Source organism: Salmo trutta, chromosome 13, assembly GCF_901001165.1.
Source record: "Salmo trutta chromosome 13, fSalTru1.1, whole genome shotgun sequence".
Lineage (NCBI taxonomy): Eukaryota > Metazoa > Chordata > Actinopteri > Salmoniformes > Salmonidae > Salmo > Salmo trutta.
In genome coordinates this window covers 36,563,075-36,584,110 of record NC_042969.1, presented here as the reverse complement: position 1 = coordinate 36,584,110, position 21,036 = coordinate 36,563,075, and the positions used below count along the sequence as shown (strand labels likewise).

At 46.5% G+C, this 21,036-nt stretch overlaps 1 protein-coding gene across 2 annotated transcripts in view; it reads left to right on the top strand.

The window, feature by feature from the left end:
* LOC115205747 (probable E3 ubiquitin-protein ligase MID2) overlaps window positions 1-10,522 on the top strand; it is a 128,782-nt gene extending 118,260 nt beyond the window's left edge. For both annotated transcript variants that reach the window (XM_029772032.1, XM_029772031.1), the window contains 2 exons: window positions 3,968-4,175; window positions 4,592-10,522. In XM_029772032.1, coding sequence (XP_029627892.1) covers window positions 3,968-4,175; window positions 4,592-5,006 — 623 coding nt within the window. In that variant the 3' untranslated portion in view covers window positions 5,007-10,522. The remainder of the gene's footprint in view (window positions 1-3,967; window positions 4,176-4,591) is intronic.
* Window positions 10,523-21,036: the final 10,514 nt, after the last annotated feature.

The window sequence follows — 21,036 nt, the reverse complement described above, 5'->3', positions numbered from 1 at the left end:
CAGGTACAGCATCACACCTCTACAGCCCTGCCTGTCTGCCTCTCTCTCGCTCAGGGCTTCAATTACTTACAAATGCCCCTGTTACAGCCGGATAGGTGCTGACAGCATTCACATGGATTATTGCATCAGCGAGGCTATGGAGTCACCCGGGGGGAGGTTTGGAGGTGAAACACAGGGTATCTGGAGCTAGCAGTGAGTTAGCATGTCCTCCCTCTCTCATCCCTCCGTCCCTCTCTCATCCCTCTATTCCCTGTCGGTAGAGCCGTAGGCTGCCAGAGGTTTATCACTGGGCCCAGCAGCTAGGCTAAGCTCACACACACACACCCACACACACCCACACACACCCCCACACACACACACACACACACACACACACACACACACACACACACACACACACACACACACACACACACACACACACACACACACACACACACACACACACACACACACTGTCTCGCTGTATCTCTCGTTATGATGCCTACTGGTTTGCGCCCACAGCATCAGCCAAGTCGTGGCATGCAGTCCTCTGTCTCTCCTTCCCTGCTCTCCTCTCCTCCCCTCCCCTCCTCTCTTCCCCTGTCCCCTCCTCTCCTCTCCTCTCGCCTCCCCTGCTCCTCTTCGCCTGTCCCCTCCCCTCCTCTCTCCTCTCCTAGATATATATATATAGAGAGAGATGAATAGATTAGTGTAGCAGCCTGTCCTCCCACTCTATCTCTCAGATTTAATGCAGATTAAGCCCTGTATACTATACTGGATTGGCACCTGGCATTTCTCTTCATTATCAGAATCAGCCAACTAGCATAATAACACAAAGATAGATGCTATTCTCTCTCTCACTCTTTCTCTCTCTTTCTCTCTCTGTCTGTCTGTCTGTCTGTCTCTCTCTTTCTCTGTAATTAATATACACAGAAGAAGCTTTTCACTACCATGTAGAGGTAGAGAGAAAATGGGTCACAACAATCAAGAAACATTCATGGTGTATGGTTGGTCCCTCTCCTCAAGCACACAGCCAGCAGCCATTGAGACGAAGTGTCGAAGCCTTTAAGTACCACAGGATACGTTTTAGTCAAAGCCTGAGGCCTCAGCAGTAAGATGGGAGGATTTTCTTGGTTGTTGTCATATTTTCAGACGGATGAGCAAGAAGCGGCTTAGAGATTTTAGCTTGTCACATTTCAGGGTTGCTGAAACACGTTTCACAAATAACAGTGACATGTAATGTTAATCCCTAAACTCCTTCCACTAGAATACTACTGTGAAACAAGTTGAAACATGAATGCTGTACTCCTGATGGGTATACTGTACATAGGCCGAGCTGTTATCTACTCTATTACTAGGTAATCATTTAAGACAACCAGACATAAATAGAATCACTTGATGTACTTATAAAGGCTGTGACTTCACATTGACAGGCTCGGACATTCATCATCATTCTCAGTAGAAAAAGAGTTCATCAATGAATAATACTGGTGTAGTGAGAATGGAGGAGGAGGATGAGGATGGGGAGATATAGGGAGGATGAAGGAGGAAGATGAGGAAAGATATATAGATATATATATATATATATATAGGGAAGAGGAGGAGGAGGAGATATAGGGAGGAGGAGGAGGAGGGATATATAGGGAGGAGGAGGAGGAGGAGGAGGAGGGATATATAAGGAGGAGGAGGAGGAGGAGAAGGAAGAGGAGGAAGGATATATAGGGAGGAGGAGGAGGAAGGATATATAGGGAGGAGGAGGAGGAGGAGGGATATACAGGGAGGAGGAGGAGGAGGGATATATAGGGAGGAGGAGGAGGAGGAAGGATATATAGGGATGAGGAGGAGGAGGAATAGGGATATACAGGTAGGCGGAGGAGGAGGAGGACGAGGACGAGGATGGGGAGATATAGGGAGGATGGAGGAAGAAGATGAGGAAAGATATATATATATATATATATATATATATATATATATAGGGAAGAGGAGGAGGAGGAGATATAGGGAGGAGGAGGAGGAGGAGGGATATATAGGGAGGAGGAGGAGGAGGAGGAGGAGGGATATATAGGGGGGAGGAGGAGGAGGGGGGATATATAGGGAGGAGGAGGAGGAGGATGAAGGATATATAGGGAGGAGGAGGAGGAGGAGGAGGGATATATAGGGAGGCGGAGGAGGAGGAGGACGGATATATAGGGAGGAGGAGGAGGAGGAGGAGGAGGAGGAGGAGGGATGCAGAAGGAGGATGGAGGAGGGGGTTGAGGGATGCGTTGCAGAGGGCTTGCTCTGGTCTGGTCGCCTTGTTCTCTGGGGCAGTGTCCTTGTGCTTTCTGCTTGTCTCTCTGACCCTCAGCCTGCAACCATGGCACATCATCTCACTGCCCTCCCTATCTCCTCCTTCTCCTCCATGCCATCTGTCCATCTCTCTGTCTGTGTGTCCCGAGGATAGAGCTGTCATCTAGTCCAGGTCTCTCTCTCTCTCCATCTCTCTCTCTCTCTCTCTCTCTCTCTCTCTCTCCTGTAGCAGGGAGCGTGATAGTGTAAGCCAGACTCCCTCTCCTTGCCTCTGACAGGTTTACTCCAGCACTCATAAAGTGTGTGTGTGTGTGCTTTTGAAATGCATTTTCCATAATTTCCCTTCCTCTGATAGCTAGATACACAACCAGAATGGGTACACAGCTGACACAGAAACACATTGCTCCAGCTTTCATTCCATCTCCTCAGTGCCTCAACAATACACAGACACTAATAGAACGGTGAGCATCAGTGAATTACACGTCTGTCATTTATAAAGTATTGTAGGAAAGATGAAATGTCTAATCTTATTTGTGAAAAAATCCCATGTCTGTTCCCTCAAATAGTTGTATTATTTATCCCGCAGAGGGAAGCCCTTCAACTATGGACTGACACCTCTGTCCTCTCTGACATCTCTCTGTGTCCCAAATGACACCCTATTCTATATATTATATAGTGCACTGGCATTTTGGGTTGCAAACCCGGTCTCCGTGGTAACAGGATGGAACCCTGTAATGAGGTAGTGATGACATTAAGTAACACCTTGGCTCTGTCTGTCACAGCCCTTTGATTTACAGCTCTGTAGGTGTTGGAATACACTGGTAATGAGAGGGAGGGCGTGCGTGTGTTTGTGATGACTGTTTCTGGTTTGTTGTTTGCCATGTCGGTGTGCGTCAGTGTGTACACGCCTGTGTGTGCGTTTTTTGTACCTCTGTTGCCCGTGCACGTGCAGCAGCTTCAGTCCCCCTCCTCTTCTCACTCAGCCAGCCAGACCCGCTCTCAGGAGCAGTCCCCAGGAAACCTGTGACAGAGCCAGTGTGTGTTTGAAAATGGCTGCGCTCGTCGAGATAAGCAGATCAAAGCATGCTATTCATGTAATTGGCTTTCAGAAGCACACAGCCAAACCGTCTCATATCCATGTGCAGTAACACTCAGTCGGAAGGGAGATTATTGGGGCAGGCAGGCAGGGAGAGAGAGAGGAGGAGGGGAGTGCATGGAGGGAGCTTCATTGTTGCTCATTAAAGCCGTGGAAGACGAGGAGGAGAAGCAGGGATGGAGGAAAAGGAGATTGGAGGTGTCCAGAGTTAAATGTCAGGTCGTTCAGGACCAAGAACAACCTCCAAGTATCCTATACATAGACAGAGAAAGATGCTACTTTGTCATTTTATACCCACACTACCCGTTTCATCCCCAATTCTCTTTCTTTCTGTTTTCCCACTTTCTCAATCGATGACCTCAAATGAAAATGTTCCATGGGCATGTTGTTATAGATGTAAATATGATGTTCCCTGTCATAAAACTCACAGTAATATTCACAATATCCTATTTCTGATGTTCATCTGAGACACTTGACCTGAGGCTGAGTGTCCGCCTGTCTTTCTTCTGCTGCTGATGTTGAATGCTACTGTCTGCTAGACCTAGAGAACCTCTGTGAAGCTAAACGTCTCCCCTGTCTTCTGCTCCACCGCACTTCCAGGTCAGCCTTTTAAGCTTGACCCAAAGACGGCCCACAAGAAGCTGCGTCTGTCCAACGACTGCCTGACCATGGAGAAAGATGAGAGCTCCCTGAAGAAGAGCCACACTCCAGAACGCTTCAGCAGCACGGGGTCATATGGAGCAGCAGGAAACGTCTTCATCGACAGCGGCTGTCACTACTGGGAGGTGTTGCTGGGCGCCTCCACCTGGTGAGTTGTGATATTGATAATACTGTATGTAAACTGTTCGTTGCCACACGACTTCATGCAGAAACACTTGATTTTCCTCCCATCGATCATATAGTGGTGGAATAAGCTTTATCGATACAACATATGTATACTGAATAAAATATATAAACGCAGCAGGCAATAATTTCATATATTTTACTGAGTTACAGTTCATATAAGGAAATAATAGTAAATAATGTATTATTTATTTCATAAGGCCCTAATCTATACATTTCACATGACTGGGAATACAGATATGCATCTGTTGGTCACAGATACTTAAAACAAAATGGGCCTCACGATCTCATCTGTGCATTCAAATTGCCATTGATAAAATGTAATTGTGTTTGTTGTCCGTAGTTTATGCCTTCCTGACACTCTGTAATCCCCTCTGACAGGTACGCTGTGGGCGTGGCTTACAAGTCCGCCCCTAAGAACGAGTGGAGTGGTAAGAACTCCTCCTCCTGGGTGTTGTCCCGCTGTAACAACAACTTCATGGTGCGTCACAATGGCAAAGAGATGCTGGTGGAGGCCAGCCACCAGCTCAGACGTCTGGGAGTCCTTCTGGACTACGACAACAACTCCCTGTCCTTCTACGACGCCATGAACTCCCAACACCTGCACACGTTTGAGGTCAGCTTCCTGCTCCCCGTGGCGCCCACCTTCATGATCTGGAACAAGTCAGTGATGATCCTGTCGGGGCTTCCGGTGCCGGACTTTGTGGACTGCCCTGAGGAACACCAGGAGGGGATGATGACCCTGTGTCGTCAGCAGGAGTCACCCTACATGTCGGGTCTGAAGGGCTGTCACTGAGTCCGGGACAGGGGTGACTCCCAGTCCCGGAGACCGACAAGGGCTTGGACTGGGCTAGACTCACTTACTTCCTGGGTTTGTGGGCCAATGGGGTTGAATCTTTCTTCTCCTCAGTTTCCTACTTCCTCCTCTTCCTCATTTTACCCAGCTTTCCTCTTTTCTCTTCGTGGATGGTTTGTTACATTACCTACTACTTGTCTCAGTGTGAGGATGTGTGTTGTTGTTTATGATATTTACAAATCAACACAGAAGCTTGACTTGCATTGTGTGACTACTAGTCTTGTATTATAAGAAACTTTATTGATCATGATTGATTAGAGGAAAACATGTTAATTATTTATGAATAATAAGTTGGTTTGCTTTTATTTTCTTCTCAATCTCAATGTATTCATGGGACACTTTTTAGATTGGTCTTTATTTCCTCCGTGTTTAAAAAAAGACAGAAAATGTATTTGGACATGGTTGTTCTTCCTCTAGATAGCATAGTGGATTTATCTTCTATAGAAATGGGGTAAGATTATGACGTTTATGCGATTTTTAACACAGTGAAATTAACAAAACTGACGGATAAAAAAAATTACGAAAGTTGAATATTCAGGGAGGGAAGAGAGGGTTATAACATTCGATTTGCTATCGGTTTTGATGTCATAGCATGATATGTATTTCCTCTGTGATTGGTTCACACTTCATGTTTTGTTTAGTTCTGTTTTGCTGTGAGAAAAGCATGCTGCATTATAGGATCCCACTTCACTGCCCTTCACTGGTTCACTTCCAGGTTATCATGAGGTAATTCTTGACTCCTGACTTATAGAATCCCTCACTGGTTCACTTCCAGGTTATCATGAAGTAATTCTTGACTCCTGACCTATAGAATCCCTCACTGGTTCACTTCCAGGTTATCATGAGGTAATTCTTGACTCCTGACCTATAGAATCCCTCACTGGTTCACTTCCAGGTTATCATGAAGTAATTCTTGACTCCTGACCTATAGAATCCCTCACTGGTTCACTTCCAGGTTATCATGAGGTAATTCTTGACTCCTGACCTATAGAATCCCTCACTGGTTCACTTCCAGGTTATCATGAAGTAATTCTTGACTCCTGACCTATAGAATCTCTCACTGGTTCACTTCCAGGTTATCATGAGGTAATTCTTGACTCCTGACCTATAGAATCGCTCACTGGTTCACTTCCAGGTTATCATGAGGTAATTCTTGACTCCTGACCTATAGAATCCCTCACTGGTTCACTTCTAGGTTATCATGAGGTAATTCTTGACTCCTGACCCATAGAATCCCTCACTGGTTCACTTCCAGGTTATCATGAGGTAATTCTTGACTCCTGACCCATAGAATCCCTCACTGGTTCACTTCCAGGTTATCATGAGGTAATTCTTGACTCCTGACCCATAGAATCCCTCACTGGTTCACTTCCAGGTTATCATGAGGTAATTCTTGACTCCTGACCTATAGAATCCCTCACTGGTTCACTTCCAGGTTATCATGAGGAAATTCTTGACTCCTGACCTATAGAATCCCTCACTGGTTCACTTCCAGGTTATCATGAGGTAATTCTTGACTCCTGACCTATAGAATTCCTTACAGTCACCGCGGAGCTCCACCACCTCCCCTCACATCCAATCCTTGGTCGAAGTTTACCTATTCCAAAAGGGGTGTGTTGTTATTGGCCGTTGATTTGTATAAAGTCCCAAGACAATGTAGATCTGTTATTTGTCTACCTACCAGTTACCATCCCGATATTCTATCTCTCATAGAAACCATCAGATTTCTATTCAAGAAAATCCCAAAACATTTCACCAGATATGGTTAAGATTCCACAGGGAAGACCTTGTAGCTCTATGACATCATCATTCAAAAAACGTAAAGCGTTACATCATCAGATACTTATTATTTATTTTGGCTTTTTCTTTATGTATAGCTTTGGTGGTGTGGACTATGATTTTTACTGATTTTCCTCTGATTTAATATTCAGGGATTGAATACGTAGTGGGTCTGATCAAGACAATCAATAGTATATCTATTATGCAGAGAAAACATAAGTAGTGTGTAGCTTGAAAAACCACTGAACTAGCATGATGTAATACTTTAGATACTAACTGTTAACTTTCTGAAAACCTACGGATGCTTTATTTTTTTCATCGAATTAAACGTAGTAGTGAGGATATTGGGAACAGACAGACTCGTACTACTGATGACGCCACCGTCCTGATGCCGGTGGTTCAATCTCTCACCACACATCAAGGTATTTAGCGCGTGTCCCAAATGGCACCCTATTCCCTATATAGTGCACTACTTTTGAATGTAAAAAATAATAAATGATGCACTATGTATGGAATAGGGTGCCATTTCAGACACAGATTTAGTTTTCCATGCTAAATGTCATATTTCCTGTTTTTTAAGTTTTCTGTTTTTAATTCGAAAGCACAAACTAACCATCATGCAGATTTGTCTTTGGCACCGTGAAAGTGGGAGACAGAGAGACAGACATATGAATGGGTCTGGAGCTAACTGGTCCGTCCTCAAGCTTCTTCAAAGAAACAATAGCTACTTTAAGGCTGGAGTGAGTCTTGAGTTCCATTATGGACCCAACAGAACACAATGGTTCAATAGTAAGATGAGAATGGTAGTTCCATTATGGACCTAACAGAACAGCAGTTCAAGCCAATGAGAATGGTGAGTTCCATTATGGACCCAACAGAACACAGCGGTTCAATAGTAATATGAGAATGGTGAGTTCCATTATGGACCTAACAGAACACAATGGTTCAATAGTAAGATGAGAATGGTAGTTCCATTATGGACCTAACAGAACAGCAGTTCAAGCCAATGAGAATGGTGAGTTCCATTATGGACCCAACAGAACACAGCGGTTCAATAGTAATATGAGAATGGTGAGTTCCATTATGGACCTAACAGAACACAATGGTTCAATAGTAATATGAGAATGGTGAGTTCCATTATGGACCTAACAGAACACAGCGGTTCAATAGTAATATGAGAATGGTGAGTTCCATTATGGACCTAACAGAACACAGCGGTTCAATAGTAAGATGAGAATGGTGAGTTCCATTATGGACCCAACAGAACACAGCGGTTCAATAGTAATATGAGAATGGTGAGTTCCATTATGGACCTAACAGAACACAATGGTTCAATAGTAATATTGGAATGGTGAGTTCCATCATGGACCCAACAGAACACAATGGTTCAATAGTAATATGAGAATGGTGAGTTCCATTATGGACCCAACAGAACACAATGGTTCAATAGTAATATGAGAATGGTGAGTTCCATTATGGACCCAACAGAACACAGCGGTTCAATAGTAAGATGAGAATGGTGAGTTCCATTATGGACCTAACAGAACAGCAGTTCAAGCCAATGAGAATGGTGAGTTCCATTATGGACCCAACAGAACACAGCGGTTCAATAGTAATATGAGAATGGTGAGTTCCATTATGGACCCAACAGAACACAATGGTTCAATAGTAAGATGAGAATGGTGAGTTCCATTATGGACCCAACAGAACACAGCGGTTCAATAGTAATATGAGAATGGTGAGTTCCATTATGGACCTAACAGAACAGCAGTTCAAGCCAATGAGAATGGTGAGTTCCATTATAGACCCAACAGAACACCAGTTCAAGCTGATGAGAATGGTGAGTTCCATTATAGACCCAACAGAACACCAGTTCAAGCCGATGAGAATGGTGAGTTCCATTATAGACCCAACAGAACACCAGTTCAAGCCGATGAGAATGGTGAGTTCCATTATAGACCCAACAGAACACCAGTTCAAGCCGATGAGAATGGTGAGTTCCATTAAAGACTCAACAGAACACCAGTTCAAGCCGATGAGAATGGTGAGTTCCATTATGGACCCAACAGAACACAATGGTTCAATAGTAAGATGAGAATGGTGAGTTCCATTATGGACCTAACAGAACACAGCGGTTCAATAGTAATATGAGAATGGTGAGTTCCATTATGGACCTAACAGAACACAGCGGTTCAATAGTAAGATGAGAATGGTGAGTTCCATTATGGACCTAACAGAACACAATGGTTCAATAGTAAGATGAGAATGGTGAGTTCCATTATGGACCTAACAGAACACAGCGGTTCAATAGTAATATGAGAATGGTGAGTTCCATTATGGACCCAACAGAACACAGCGGTTCAATAGTAAGATGAGAATGGTGAGTTCCATTATGGACCTAACAGAACACAATGGTTCAATAGTAATATGAGAATGGTGAGTTCCATTATGGACCTAACAGAACACAGCGGTTCAATAGTAAGATGAGAATGGTGAGTTCCATTATAGACCCAACAGAACACCAGTTCAAGCCGATGAGAATGGTGAGTTCCATTATAGACCCAACAGAACACCAGTTCAAGCCGATGAGAATGGTGAGTTCCATTATAGACCCAACAGAACACCAGTTCAAGCCCATAAGAATGGTGAGTTCCATTATGGACCCAACAGAACACCAGTTCAAGCCGATGAGAATGGTGAGTTCCATCATAGACCCAACAGAACCCCAGTTCAAGCCGATGAGAATGGTGAGTTCCATTATGGACCTAACAGAACACCAGTTCAAGCTGATGAGAATGGTCTTCCATTTAAAGAGCTAGCTGAATACTGGACTCAAGAGGTCAGAGGTCTTTTAAATAACACTGCTTTGATTATAACAGGTGGTAACACTTCACTTAACCCTTACGTATGCATTCATAAAGCCTTTATAACAGCTACATAAGACATAACAGCAGTTAAATGCTGTTTTAAGGGTAATATCAGTGCTGACTGAAGGGGAGGTGTTGTTTGTGCTTTCATTTTTCTTTTTTAGTCTAGCAGCAGATTTGTGAATGTTAGCCCTTACAAAAAAAAAGATTGGGGTTTTAAAACTGTAGTAAAAGTGTAGTAACTACAGTCGACTGTGGTATTTTGGACGCAGTGATTGCAGAATAACTGCAGTGTTCTGCAGTTGAACTGCAGTTATACTACAGTGTACTGCAGTTATACTGCATTCTAACTACAGTTGTACTACAGTGTACTGCAGTTATACTACATTTTAACTACAGTTTACTGCTACAATACTGCATTATAACTACAGTTATACTACAGTGTACTGCAGTTATACTGCACTCTGACTGCAATCTTTTTTCGTAAGGGACGTTTCTTGAATTATCAGAAAGACGATCAATTTGAAGAAAACATCAGAGGTGATAACTGTGGCTGCTGATTTCTGGGCTGAACTGACAAGATACCTATTATTTGTACAAGAAGTGCATTTGACTGGGTCACCTACTGCATGCATGACTTGGTCCATACAGTCTGTGTATCTCATGAAGGTTTTATAGAAACAGATTCACAACAAAATGTCCATTTGAAATAGATAACTTTATTGAGACATGTGTGTTCATGCATATCATTCAGGTAGTTTTGCTGTGCTTTGTGCTACTACTACCGGTCAATAAACATACTGAGAATAATTGACTCTCTTTGTAGTTCAGTCAGTATACAGTACCTTCTAGACATGATGGAATAGATCATCATTTTGCATTTCTTTTGTGTTTCTAAAAGGAATAATTTTTTACAACTCTAGAAATAGATTCTTTACTTCCTCTGATATTTGAATCAAAACAACAGCTCTATGTTCAGTAAAACAACATCAACATAACACTTTTGTTTCAAAAAGATCTCTGACTCGTAGAAAGACAATGTATTATATACAATATACAATATTATATAACATTTTATAATATACAAAAATATATTAACTCATGTTATTTATGTGAACTTAAAAAGTCCAATTTAAAAGTCGTATTCCAAAGTCATTAGTTATTGTATTCTGTTATTATCCTCACTGTCCTTCGCATTTTCCACAGATAGGTCTGTTGTGTAGCCGTCACATGGAGATATTAGTAGATAACATCTGCCCGAGACACTGGACTCAGAACGGAGGACCTTCTAACTTCCATGATGGACAGAAAGATATGGCATGCCATCATTCAGCAAGTAGCTAAGCATCTCATGGGTTTGTAGGAAGGGGTTGTCTAAGCCTGCATTTTCAGGCCTGGGGGTTGTGGGCATGGTTATGAGAGAGGCCTGCTGGGCTGGCAGGGCATACAGGGCCCAGGGTTAGTTGGAGGGGCATCGCCCTGTACCCCTCATCTGCTGTCCCTGGCACTGGGAATTAATGTGCACTTCAGGTCTCTCTTTCTGCCCTGAATGTAATTGTTTTTATTCTAGGCATGGAATGGCTCATAGGTCCCTGTCTGCTCCATGCCAAGTCAAATGACGGCAGAACACCCTTGTGTAGTAACGGCTGTTATCATTGTCAACATGCAATGCATTTGGGGAAAATCCTCCCAGAAAAATGAAACATTTATATTCCTCTCATTAGTGGCTTTTTAATTGCTTTGCCTCTTGCAGCTGCACGATGCTGGCAACCAGAAACTCAACTTCCCAGTCAGAAGGAAAACCAACCAAATTACGAGCCACTAACAAAATGTTCACTGCATGTGTGCATCCGCCTCTATCCACATGAAATGTTGATCTAATTACATATCAAAGGCAGCGTTAGATAACACTACCCTTCATTAGCCATTCATGAGTCATGTTGAAGGCAGGTAGCCTAGTGGTTAGAGCGTAGGGGCGGCAGGTAGCCTAGTGGTTAGAGCGTAGGGGCGGCAGGTAGCCTAGTGGTTAGAGCGTAGGGGCGGCAGGTAGCCTAGTGGTTAGAGCGTAGGGGCGGCAGGTAGCCTAGTGGTTAGAGCGTAGGGGCGGCAGGTAGCCTAGTGGTTAGAGCGTAGGGGCGGTAGGTAGCCTAGTGGTTAGAGCGTAGGGGCGGTAGGTAGCCTAGTGGTTAGAGCGTAGGGGCGGCAGGTAGCCTAGTGGTTAGAGCGTAGGGGCGGTAGGTAGCCTAGTGGTTAGAGCGTAGGGGCGGCAGGTAGCCTAGTTGTTAGAGCGTAGGGGCGGTAGGTAGCCTAGTGGTTAGAGCGTAGGGGCGGCAGGTAGCCTAGTGGTTAGAGCGTAGGGGCGTCAGGTAGCCTAGTGGTTAGAGCGTAGGGGCGGCAGGTAGCCTAGCGGTTAGAGCATAGGGGCGGCAGGTAGCCTAGTGGTTAGAGCGTAGGGGCGGCAGGTAGCCTAGTGGTTAGAGCGTAGGGGCGGCAGGTAGCCTAGTGGTTAGAGCGTAGGGGCGGCAGGTAGCCTAGTGGTTAGAGCGTAGGGGTGGCAGGTAGCCTAGTGGTTAGAGCGTAAGGGTGGCAGGTATCCTAGTGGTTAGAGCGTTGGACTAGTAACCAAAAGGTTGATAGATCGAATCCGCGAGCTGACAAGGTAAAAATCATCATTCTGCCCCTGAACAAGGCAGATAACCCACTGTTTTTTAGGCCGTCATTGTAAACAAGAATTTGTTCTTTTTATTTTATTTTATTTCACCTTTATTTAACCAGGTAGGCAAGTTGAGAACAAGTTCTCATTTACAATTGCGACCTGGCCAAGATAAAGCAAAGCAGTTCGACAACATACAACAACACAGAGTTACACATGGAGTAAAACAACATACAATCAATGATGAAGTAGAAAAAAATAAGACTATATACAATGTGAGCAAATGATGTGAGATAAGGGAGGTAAAGGCTAAAAAAATGCCATGGTGGCAAAGTAAATAAAGTATAGCAAGAAAAACACTGGAATGGTAGATTTGTAGTTTGAAGAAAGTTCAAAGTTAAAATATAAATAATATGGTGCAAAGGAGTAAAATAAATAAAATAAATAAATACAGTAGGGGAAGAGGTAGTAGTTTGGGCTAAATTATAGATGGGCTATGTACAGGTGCAGTGATCTGTGAGCTGCTCTGACAGCTGGTGCTTAAAGCTAGTGAGGGAGATAAGTGTTTCCAGTTTCAGAGATTTTTGTAGTTCGTTCCAGTCATTGGCAGCAGAGAACTGGAAGGAGAGACGACCAAAGGAGGAGTTGGCTTTAGGGGTGACCAGAGAGATATACCTGCTGGAGCGCGTGCTACAGGTGGGTGCTGCTATGGTGACCAGTGAGCGGAGATAAGGGGGGACTTTACCTAGCAGGGTCTTGTAGATGACCTGGAGCCAATGTGTTTGGCGACGATTATGAAGCGAAGGCCAGCCAACGAGAGCGTAAAGGTCGCAGTGGTGGGTAGTATATGGGGCTTTGGTGACAAAACGGATGGCACTGTGATAGACTGCATCCAGCTTGTTGAGTAGGGTATTGGAGGCTATTTTGTAGATGACATCGCCGAAGTCGAGGATTGGTAGGATGGTCAGTTTTACGAGGGTATGTTTGGCAGCATGAGTGAAGGATGCTTTGTTGCGAAATAGGAAGCCAATTCTAGATTTCACTTTGGATTGGAGATGATTGATGTGAGTCTGGAAGGAGAGTTTACAGTCTAACCAGACACCTAGGTATTTGTAGTTGTCCACAAATTCTAAGTTAGAACCGTCCAGAGAAGTTATGCTGGACGGGCGGGCAGGTGCAGGCAGCGATCGGTTGAAGAGCATGCATTTAGTTTTACTTGTGTTTAGGAGCAGTTGGAGACCACGGAAGGAGAGTTGAATGGCATTGAAGCTCGTCAGGAGGGTTGTTAACACAGTGTCCAAAGAAGGGCCAGAAGTATACAGAATGGTGTCGTCTGCGTAGAGGTGGATCAGAGATTCACCAGCAGCAAGAGCGACATCATTTATGTATACAGAGAAAAGAGTTGGCCCAAGAATTGAACCCTGTGGTACCCCCATAGAGACTGCCAGAGGTCCAGACAGTAGGCCCTCCGATTTGACACACTGAACTCTGTCAGAGAAGTAGTTGGTCTTAACAGACTTGCCTAGTTAAATAAAAAATAAAAAAAATAAAAAATAGTTCAGTAGTACTCTGTAGGTAGGAGGAGAGGACTGGTCTCTGATGACTGTTTAGTTCAGTAGTACTCTGTAGGTAGGAGGAGAGGACTGGTCTCTGATGACTGTTTAGTTCAGTAGTACTCTGTAGGTAGGAGGAGAGGAATGGTCTCTGATGACTGTTTAGTTCAGTAGTACTCTGTAGGTAGGAGGAGAGGAATGGTCTCTGATGACTGTTTAGTTCAGTAGTACTCTGTAGGTAGGAGGAGAGGAATGGTCTCTGATGACTGTTTAGTTCAGTAGTACTCTGTAGCGAATTAGAGCAATTTCTCTCTCTGAGAACATCAGTATTGCTTGTTGAGATCTGGAAGACATCTCTTAAAGCTGGGCCAATGCTAAGGACTGTTAAATTAAACAATAGCAATCAATGTTTAAAGATAACAGCTCAGGGAAAGCAAATGGTAAAATGGTTAAATGACTTCAAACATACACTGTATTTCATTGGTCAAAAACAAGAGATGTGAAATGGATATTTGTACAATACAGCACGTGTTGTCTGCATGACGGATCCTTCCAATAGCATACCGATCTCACCACTACTCCTTCTCCACCACCTCCTCCACCTTCTCCTCCACCTCCTTCTCCCGCTCCTCCTCCTCCACCTCCTCCTCCAGCTCCTCCTGCAGCTCCTCCTCCTCCACCACCACCACCTCCACCTCCTCCTCCCCATCCTCCTCCAGCTCCTCCTCCTCCCCATCCACTCCTCCTCCTCAATCTCCTCCACTTCCTCCCCATCCACCTCCTCCCCATCCACCTGTTCCACCTCCTCCCCATCCTCCACCTCCTCTTCCCCATCCTCCTCCAGCTCCTCCTTCTCCTCCACCTCATCCTCCTCCTTCACCTCATCCTCCTCCTCATCCTCATCCTGCTCCTCCACCTTCTCCTCCACCTCATCCTCCTTTTCCCCATCCTACTCTTCCTCAATCTCCTCCATCTGCTCCCCATCCTCCACCTCCTCCTCCTCCTCCTCAACCTCCTCCTCATCCTCCCCATCCACCTCCACCTCCACCTCATCCTCCTCCTCCCCATACTCCCCATCCTCCTACTCCTCAACCTCCTCTTCCTCATCCTCCTCCTCCTCCACCTCATCCTCCTCCCCCCATCCTCCCCATCCTCCTCCTCCACCTAATCCCCCACCTCCCCATCCTCCTCTTCCTCAACCTCCTCCTCCACCTACTCCCCATCCTCCTCCTCCTCCTCCACCACCTCCTCCTCAACCTCCTCCGCTTCCTCCCCATCCTCCTCCTCAACCTCCTCCGTTTCCTCCCCATCCTCCTCCTCCTCCTCAACCTCCTCCCCCTCCTCCTCATCCTCCTCCTCCTTCTCCTCCACCTCCTCCTCCTCCTCCCATCCTCCTCTTCCTCAACCTCCTCCATCTGCTCCCCATCCTCCACCTCCTCCTCATCCTCCTCCTCCTCAACATTCTCCCCATCCTCCTCCTCCTCCTCCACCTCACCCTCCTCCTTTCCATCCTCCTCTTCCTCAACCTCCTCCTCCACCTGCTCCCCATCTTCCACCTCCTCCACCTCCTCCTCCTCCTCCTCCTCATCCCCATCCTCCACCTCCTCCTCCACCTCCTCCTCCTCATCCTCCTCCTCCTCCTCCTCCTCCTCATCCCCATCCTCCTCATCCTCCTCCTCCTCCTCCACCTCCACTTCATCTTCCTCCTCCTCATCAACCTCCTCCCCATCCTCCCCATCCTCCTCATTCTCCTCCTCCCCATCCTCCTCCTTCTCCTCCACCTCATCCTCCTCCTCCTCATCCACCTCTTCCTCAACCTCCTCCACCTGCTCCCCATCCTCCACCTCCTCCCCATTCTCAACCTCCTCCTCATCCTCCTCCTCCTCCACCTCCTCCACCTCGCCTCCTCTTCCTCAAACTCCTCCTCCACCTGCTCCCCATCCTCCCCATCCTCCTCCTACTCCACCTCCTCCCATCTACCATCAGCTGATATAGGCCAGTTATACACATAAACATATCAATCTGTCTGTGATCTATAGGCTCTAGTCAGGGACGCTCATAACTATCCACCATCCACAATACTTTTAAGGCCTCTCTCTCTCTCTCCAGCTGCCAGTTCCATTTCCATGGGAGCAGATTCTGCTGAGATCTATCTAAAATATCCAGCTCCATCACTCTCTGTCACTGGGTATTATAAAGGACTGGGGCTCTCAGTCCATCTCCTCTATCTCTCTCTTGCCTTCTCTCTCGCTCCCTCTATTTCCCTCTCTCTCTCTCTCTCTCTCTCTCTCTCTCTCTCTCTCTCCCCTCTCTCTCTCTCCCCCTCCCTCCCTCTCTCTCTCCCCCCCCTTTCTCTCTCTCTCTCTCTCCCCCCTCCCTCCCTCTCTCTCTCCCCCCCTTTCTCTCTCTCTCTCTCTCTCTCTCTCACCTCCTCTCTCTCTCCCCCCACTCTCTCTCTCTCTCTCTCTCTCAATCCCCCCTCCCTCTCTCTCTCTCTCCTCCCCTCTCTCTCTCCCTCTCTTTCTCTCTCTCTCTCTCCTCCTCCCTCTCTCACTCCCCCTCTCTCTCTCTCCTCCTCTCGCTCTCTCTCTCTTCATCTCTTGGTGGCTGGTTTGATGGATTCCCACCTCAGGAGATGAATCTGGATGGAGTTGTGTGGAGCAATGATCTACTGCCTGTTTAGATCCTATTTTCCTGAGACTCTGAGTCCCTCACCATCAGCCTCCCCTCCCCTCCCACACCCTCCCCTCCCCCACAACGCCATGGGCTAGACGCCAAGTCCTCCTCCTCAGCCTGAATTGTTCACTTACAAAGGTAAAGCCTTCCTCGGCCTCCCCCACTATAGCACACATCTCTACTGTAGTGAATAACTGTCTCACAAACGACGACCCACAGAGAGACAGATTATGTGGATTCATGATATTTTGCTGTATGCTTCTTTTGAATGTCAAACTAGGAAGTGGTACTTTATTAACTGGAAGGTGTTATTCTGTCTGTTGATTTGTGTTTACTGTGGCAGCACCATTTCATCTCATCTAATTCTGGCTAAATGAAAATCTACTTGGTGAATTTTGAATTCTGATTGGTATTTTGGTGTGTCATTTAAGTGTGTTGTCATGTGGAGCTGTAGCAGGTGATAGTGGAGCTGTAGCAGGTGATAGTGGAGCTGTAGCTAGTGATAGTGGAGCTGTAGCGGGTGATAGTGGAGCTGTAGCGGGTGATAGTGGAGCTGTAGCGGGTGATAGTGGAGCTGTAGCTAGTGATAGTGGAGCTGTAGCGGGTGATAGTGGAGCTGTAGCAGGTGATAGTGGAGCTGTAGCAGGTGATAGTGGAGCTGTAGCGGGTGATAGTGGGGCTGTAGCGGGTGATAGTGGAGCTGTAGCTAGTAATAGTGGAGCTGTAGCGGGTGATAGTGGAGCTGTAGCAGGTGATAGTGGAGCTGTAGCGGGTGATAGTGGAGCTGTAGCGGGTGATAGTGGAGCTGTAGCGGGTGATAGTGGAGCTGTAGCAGGTGATAGTGGAGCTGTAGCGGGTGATAATGGAGCTGTAGCGGGTGATAGTGGAGCTGTAGCGGGTGATAGTGGAGCTGTAGCGGGTGATAGTGGAGCTGTAGCGGGTGATAGTGGAGCTGTAGCGGGTGATAATGGAGCTGTAGCGGGTGATAGTGGAGCTGTAGCGGGTGATAGTGGAGCAGTAGCGGGTGATAGTGGAGCTGTAGCGGGTGATAATGGAGCTGTAGCGGGTGATAGTGGAGCTGTAGCGGGTGATAGTGGAGCTGTAGCGGGTGATAGTGGAGCTGTAGCGGGTGATAGTGGAGCTGTAGCGGGTGATAGTGGAGCTGTAGCGGGTGATAATGGAGCTATAGCGGGTGATAGTGGAGCTGTAGCGGGTGATAGTGGTAAACCAACCAGCTGGATCTTTATTTAGTTTTCTGCTCTTAAGTCCAGAAGTGACCCTCCCAGCCAGTTATGATACACACACACACACACACACACACACACACACACACACACACACACACACACACACACACACACACACACACACACACACACACACACACTGTCATGACCCATTCCCAAAACACAGGAAATGGGGTCTACTGGTGGTACACTGATAATTCTGTTCTGACAGTTTTAGTGCATGATCCTTGGGCAACAGGTTTACCCTTCACCCCCCCCCTCCCTACCTCTCTCCCTCCCCCCCAACCCCCTAGCCCGTATCTAATGAATATGTTGTTTTACACCACGTTAGTGGCCGGGTCACAAATGATCTAACGAGCTACTAACGGGCTGTCTGTAATTGGTTCTGCAATTAGACATGTAATTATGGGGTGCTCATACTGCTGGCTGCCTGGATGGGTGTGTGTGTGTGTGTGTGTGTGTGTGTGTGTGTGTGTGTGTGTGTGTGTGTGTGTGTGTGTGTGTGTGTTTGGTTTTACTATCCTTGAGGGGACCGGAAGTCCTCACAAGGATAGTAAAACAAGGAGAATTCGGACAAGTAGGGACATTTCGCTGGTCCTAACAAGGAAAAAAAGGCTATTTTAGTCTTAGGGGTTAGGTTTAGCAGTTAAGGTTAGTGTTAGGTTTATGGGTTAGGGAAAATATGATTTTGAACTGGAATCAATTGTTTGGTCCCCACAAGGATAGTACAAATAAATGTGTGTGCTTGTGTGTGCATACAGAACCAGAGTTAACATCACATTTAGCTACTGGCCAATCTGTCACACATAAACAGTAAGAATATCCTAGCCATGATTCCATAGACACTGTTATGGAGGCTACAGCCATATCAGGGCTAAGGATATCCTATGGAGGCCACAGCCATATCAGGGCTAAGGATATCCTATGGAGGCCACAGCCATATCAGGGCTAAGGATATCCTATGGAGGCTAAAGCCATATCAGGGCTAAGGATATCCTATGGAGGCTACAGCCATATCAGGGCTAAGGCTATCCTATGGCTACAGCCATATCAGGGCTAAGGCTATCCTATGGAAGCTACAGCCATATCAGGGCTAAGGATATCCTATGGAGACTACTGCCATATCAGGGCTAAGGCTATCCTATGGAGGCTACAGCCATATCAGGGCTAAGGCTATCCTATGGAAGCTACAGCCATATCAGGGCTAAGGATATCCTATGGAGGCTACAGCCATATCAGGGCTAAGGATATCCTATGGAGACTACAGCCATATCAGGGCTAAGGATATCCTATGGAGGCTACAGCCATATCAGGGCTAAGGATATCCTATGGAGGCTACAGCCATATCAGGGCTAAGGATACCCTATGGAGGCTACAGCCATATCAGGGCTAAGGATATCCTATGGAGGCTACAGCCATATCAGGGCTAAGGATACCCTATGGAGGCTACAGCCATATCAGGGCTAAGGCTATCCTATGGAGGCTACAGCCATATCAGGGCTAAGGATACCCTATGGAAGCCACAGTCATATCAGGGCTAAGGATATCCTTTGGAGGCCACAGCCATATCAGGTCTAAGGCTATCCTATGGAAGCCACAGCCATATCAGGGCTAAGGATATCCTATGGAAGCCACAGCCATATCAGGGCTAAGGATATCCTAGCTACCATCACACGGTGAGAAACTACACTGACTATAGAACAATATCTACTGTTTAGAATTTCCACATGGGTGCTCGGAATTGGAGTATGCATTGCTTGCTTCGAATATACCTTCAAATATACTGTATGTATGTATGTATGTATGTATGTATGTATGTATGTATGTATGTATGTATGTATGTATGTATGTATGTATGTATGTATGTATGTATGTATGTATGTATGTATGTATGTATGTATGTGCGTGCGTGCGTGCGTGTGTATGTATACACTATGTATTTATGTGTGTAGACTTGAGAACCATGTCCTTGGTTACCATCTATTAGGCTGTGTGTTATAATCCAGCATCCTAATCTGAACGAAGCATCATTATGACAGTCGATTCTCTTACGGAATGCTTCAGGAGGTGCTGATTCTGCAGGTACCAGACTACGTTTGAACCTGGCGAAATGTGAAAGCTATCATACTATAAAACTGGATATGGCTGACATCAAAGAGATGAAAAGCTTTGAGAAGCGATCTGTGGTCTTTTTCCTCGCTTGCATCCGCTTTGTGTCCCAGTAGCTTCCCGCCAATGTTTTGCCCTCGGAGGAAGCAAGAAATGAGTTTGTTAGTGAATCATTGATCAACTATGGATGCCGGTTTGGATAAGTGAGGGGGTGGGGGTGGATCATTCCAGCCTGCTGCAGTGGGTGAAGGTGGTTTTACTTCCTGTGAGACACACACCAACACACACACCCACACCAACACACACTCACACACACACACACACACACACACACACACACACTCACACTCACACACACAGGCATTGGTTTTCTTCTGAGAGCAATGCTTCTGGAACAGTGGGATGTCGTTGAGCGTTTTGAGAGGAGAGAAACTGCTGGAACGTCTCAAATGGCACCCTATTCTCTTCATACTCTTCAAACCTGGGGGCCCACAAGGCTCTGATCCGATGTGACGTGGGGGCCCACAAGGCTCTGGTCCGATGTGACCTGGAGGCCCACAAGGCTCTGGTCCGATGTGACCTGGAGGCCCACAAGTCTCTGGTCCGATGTGACCTGGAGACCCACAAGGCTCTGGTCCGATGTGACCTGGGGGCCCACAAGGCTCTGGTCTAATGTGACCTGGAGGCCCACAAGGCTCTGGTCTAATGTGACCTGGGGGCCCACAAGGCTCTGGTCCGATGTGACCTGGGGGCCCACAAGGCTCTGGTCCGATGTGACCTGGGGGCCCACAAGGCTCTGGTCCGATGTGACCTGGAGGCCCACAAGGCTCTGGTCCGATGTGACCTGGAGACCCACAAGGCTCTGGTCCGATGTGACCTGGGGGCCCACAAGGCTCTGGTCTAATGTGACCTGGAGGGCCACAAGGCTCTGGTCTAATGTGACCTGGGGGCCCACAAGGCTCTGGTCCGATGTGACCTGGGGGCCCACAAGGCTCTGGTCCGATGTGACCTGGGGGCCCACAAGGCTCTGGTCCGATGTGACCTGGAGGGCCACAAGGCTCTGGTCTAATGTGACCTGGAGGCCCA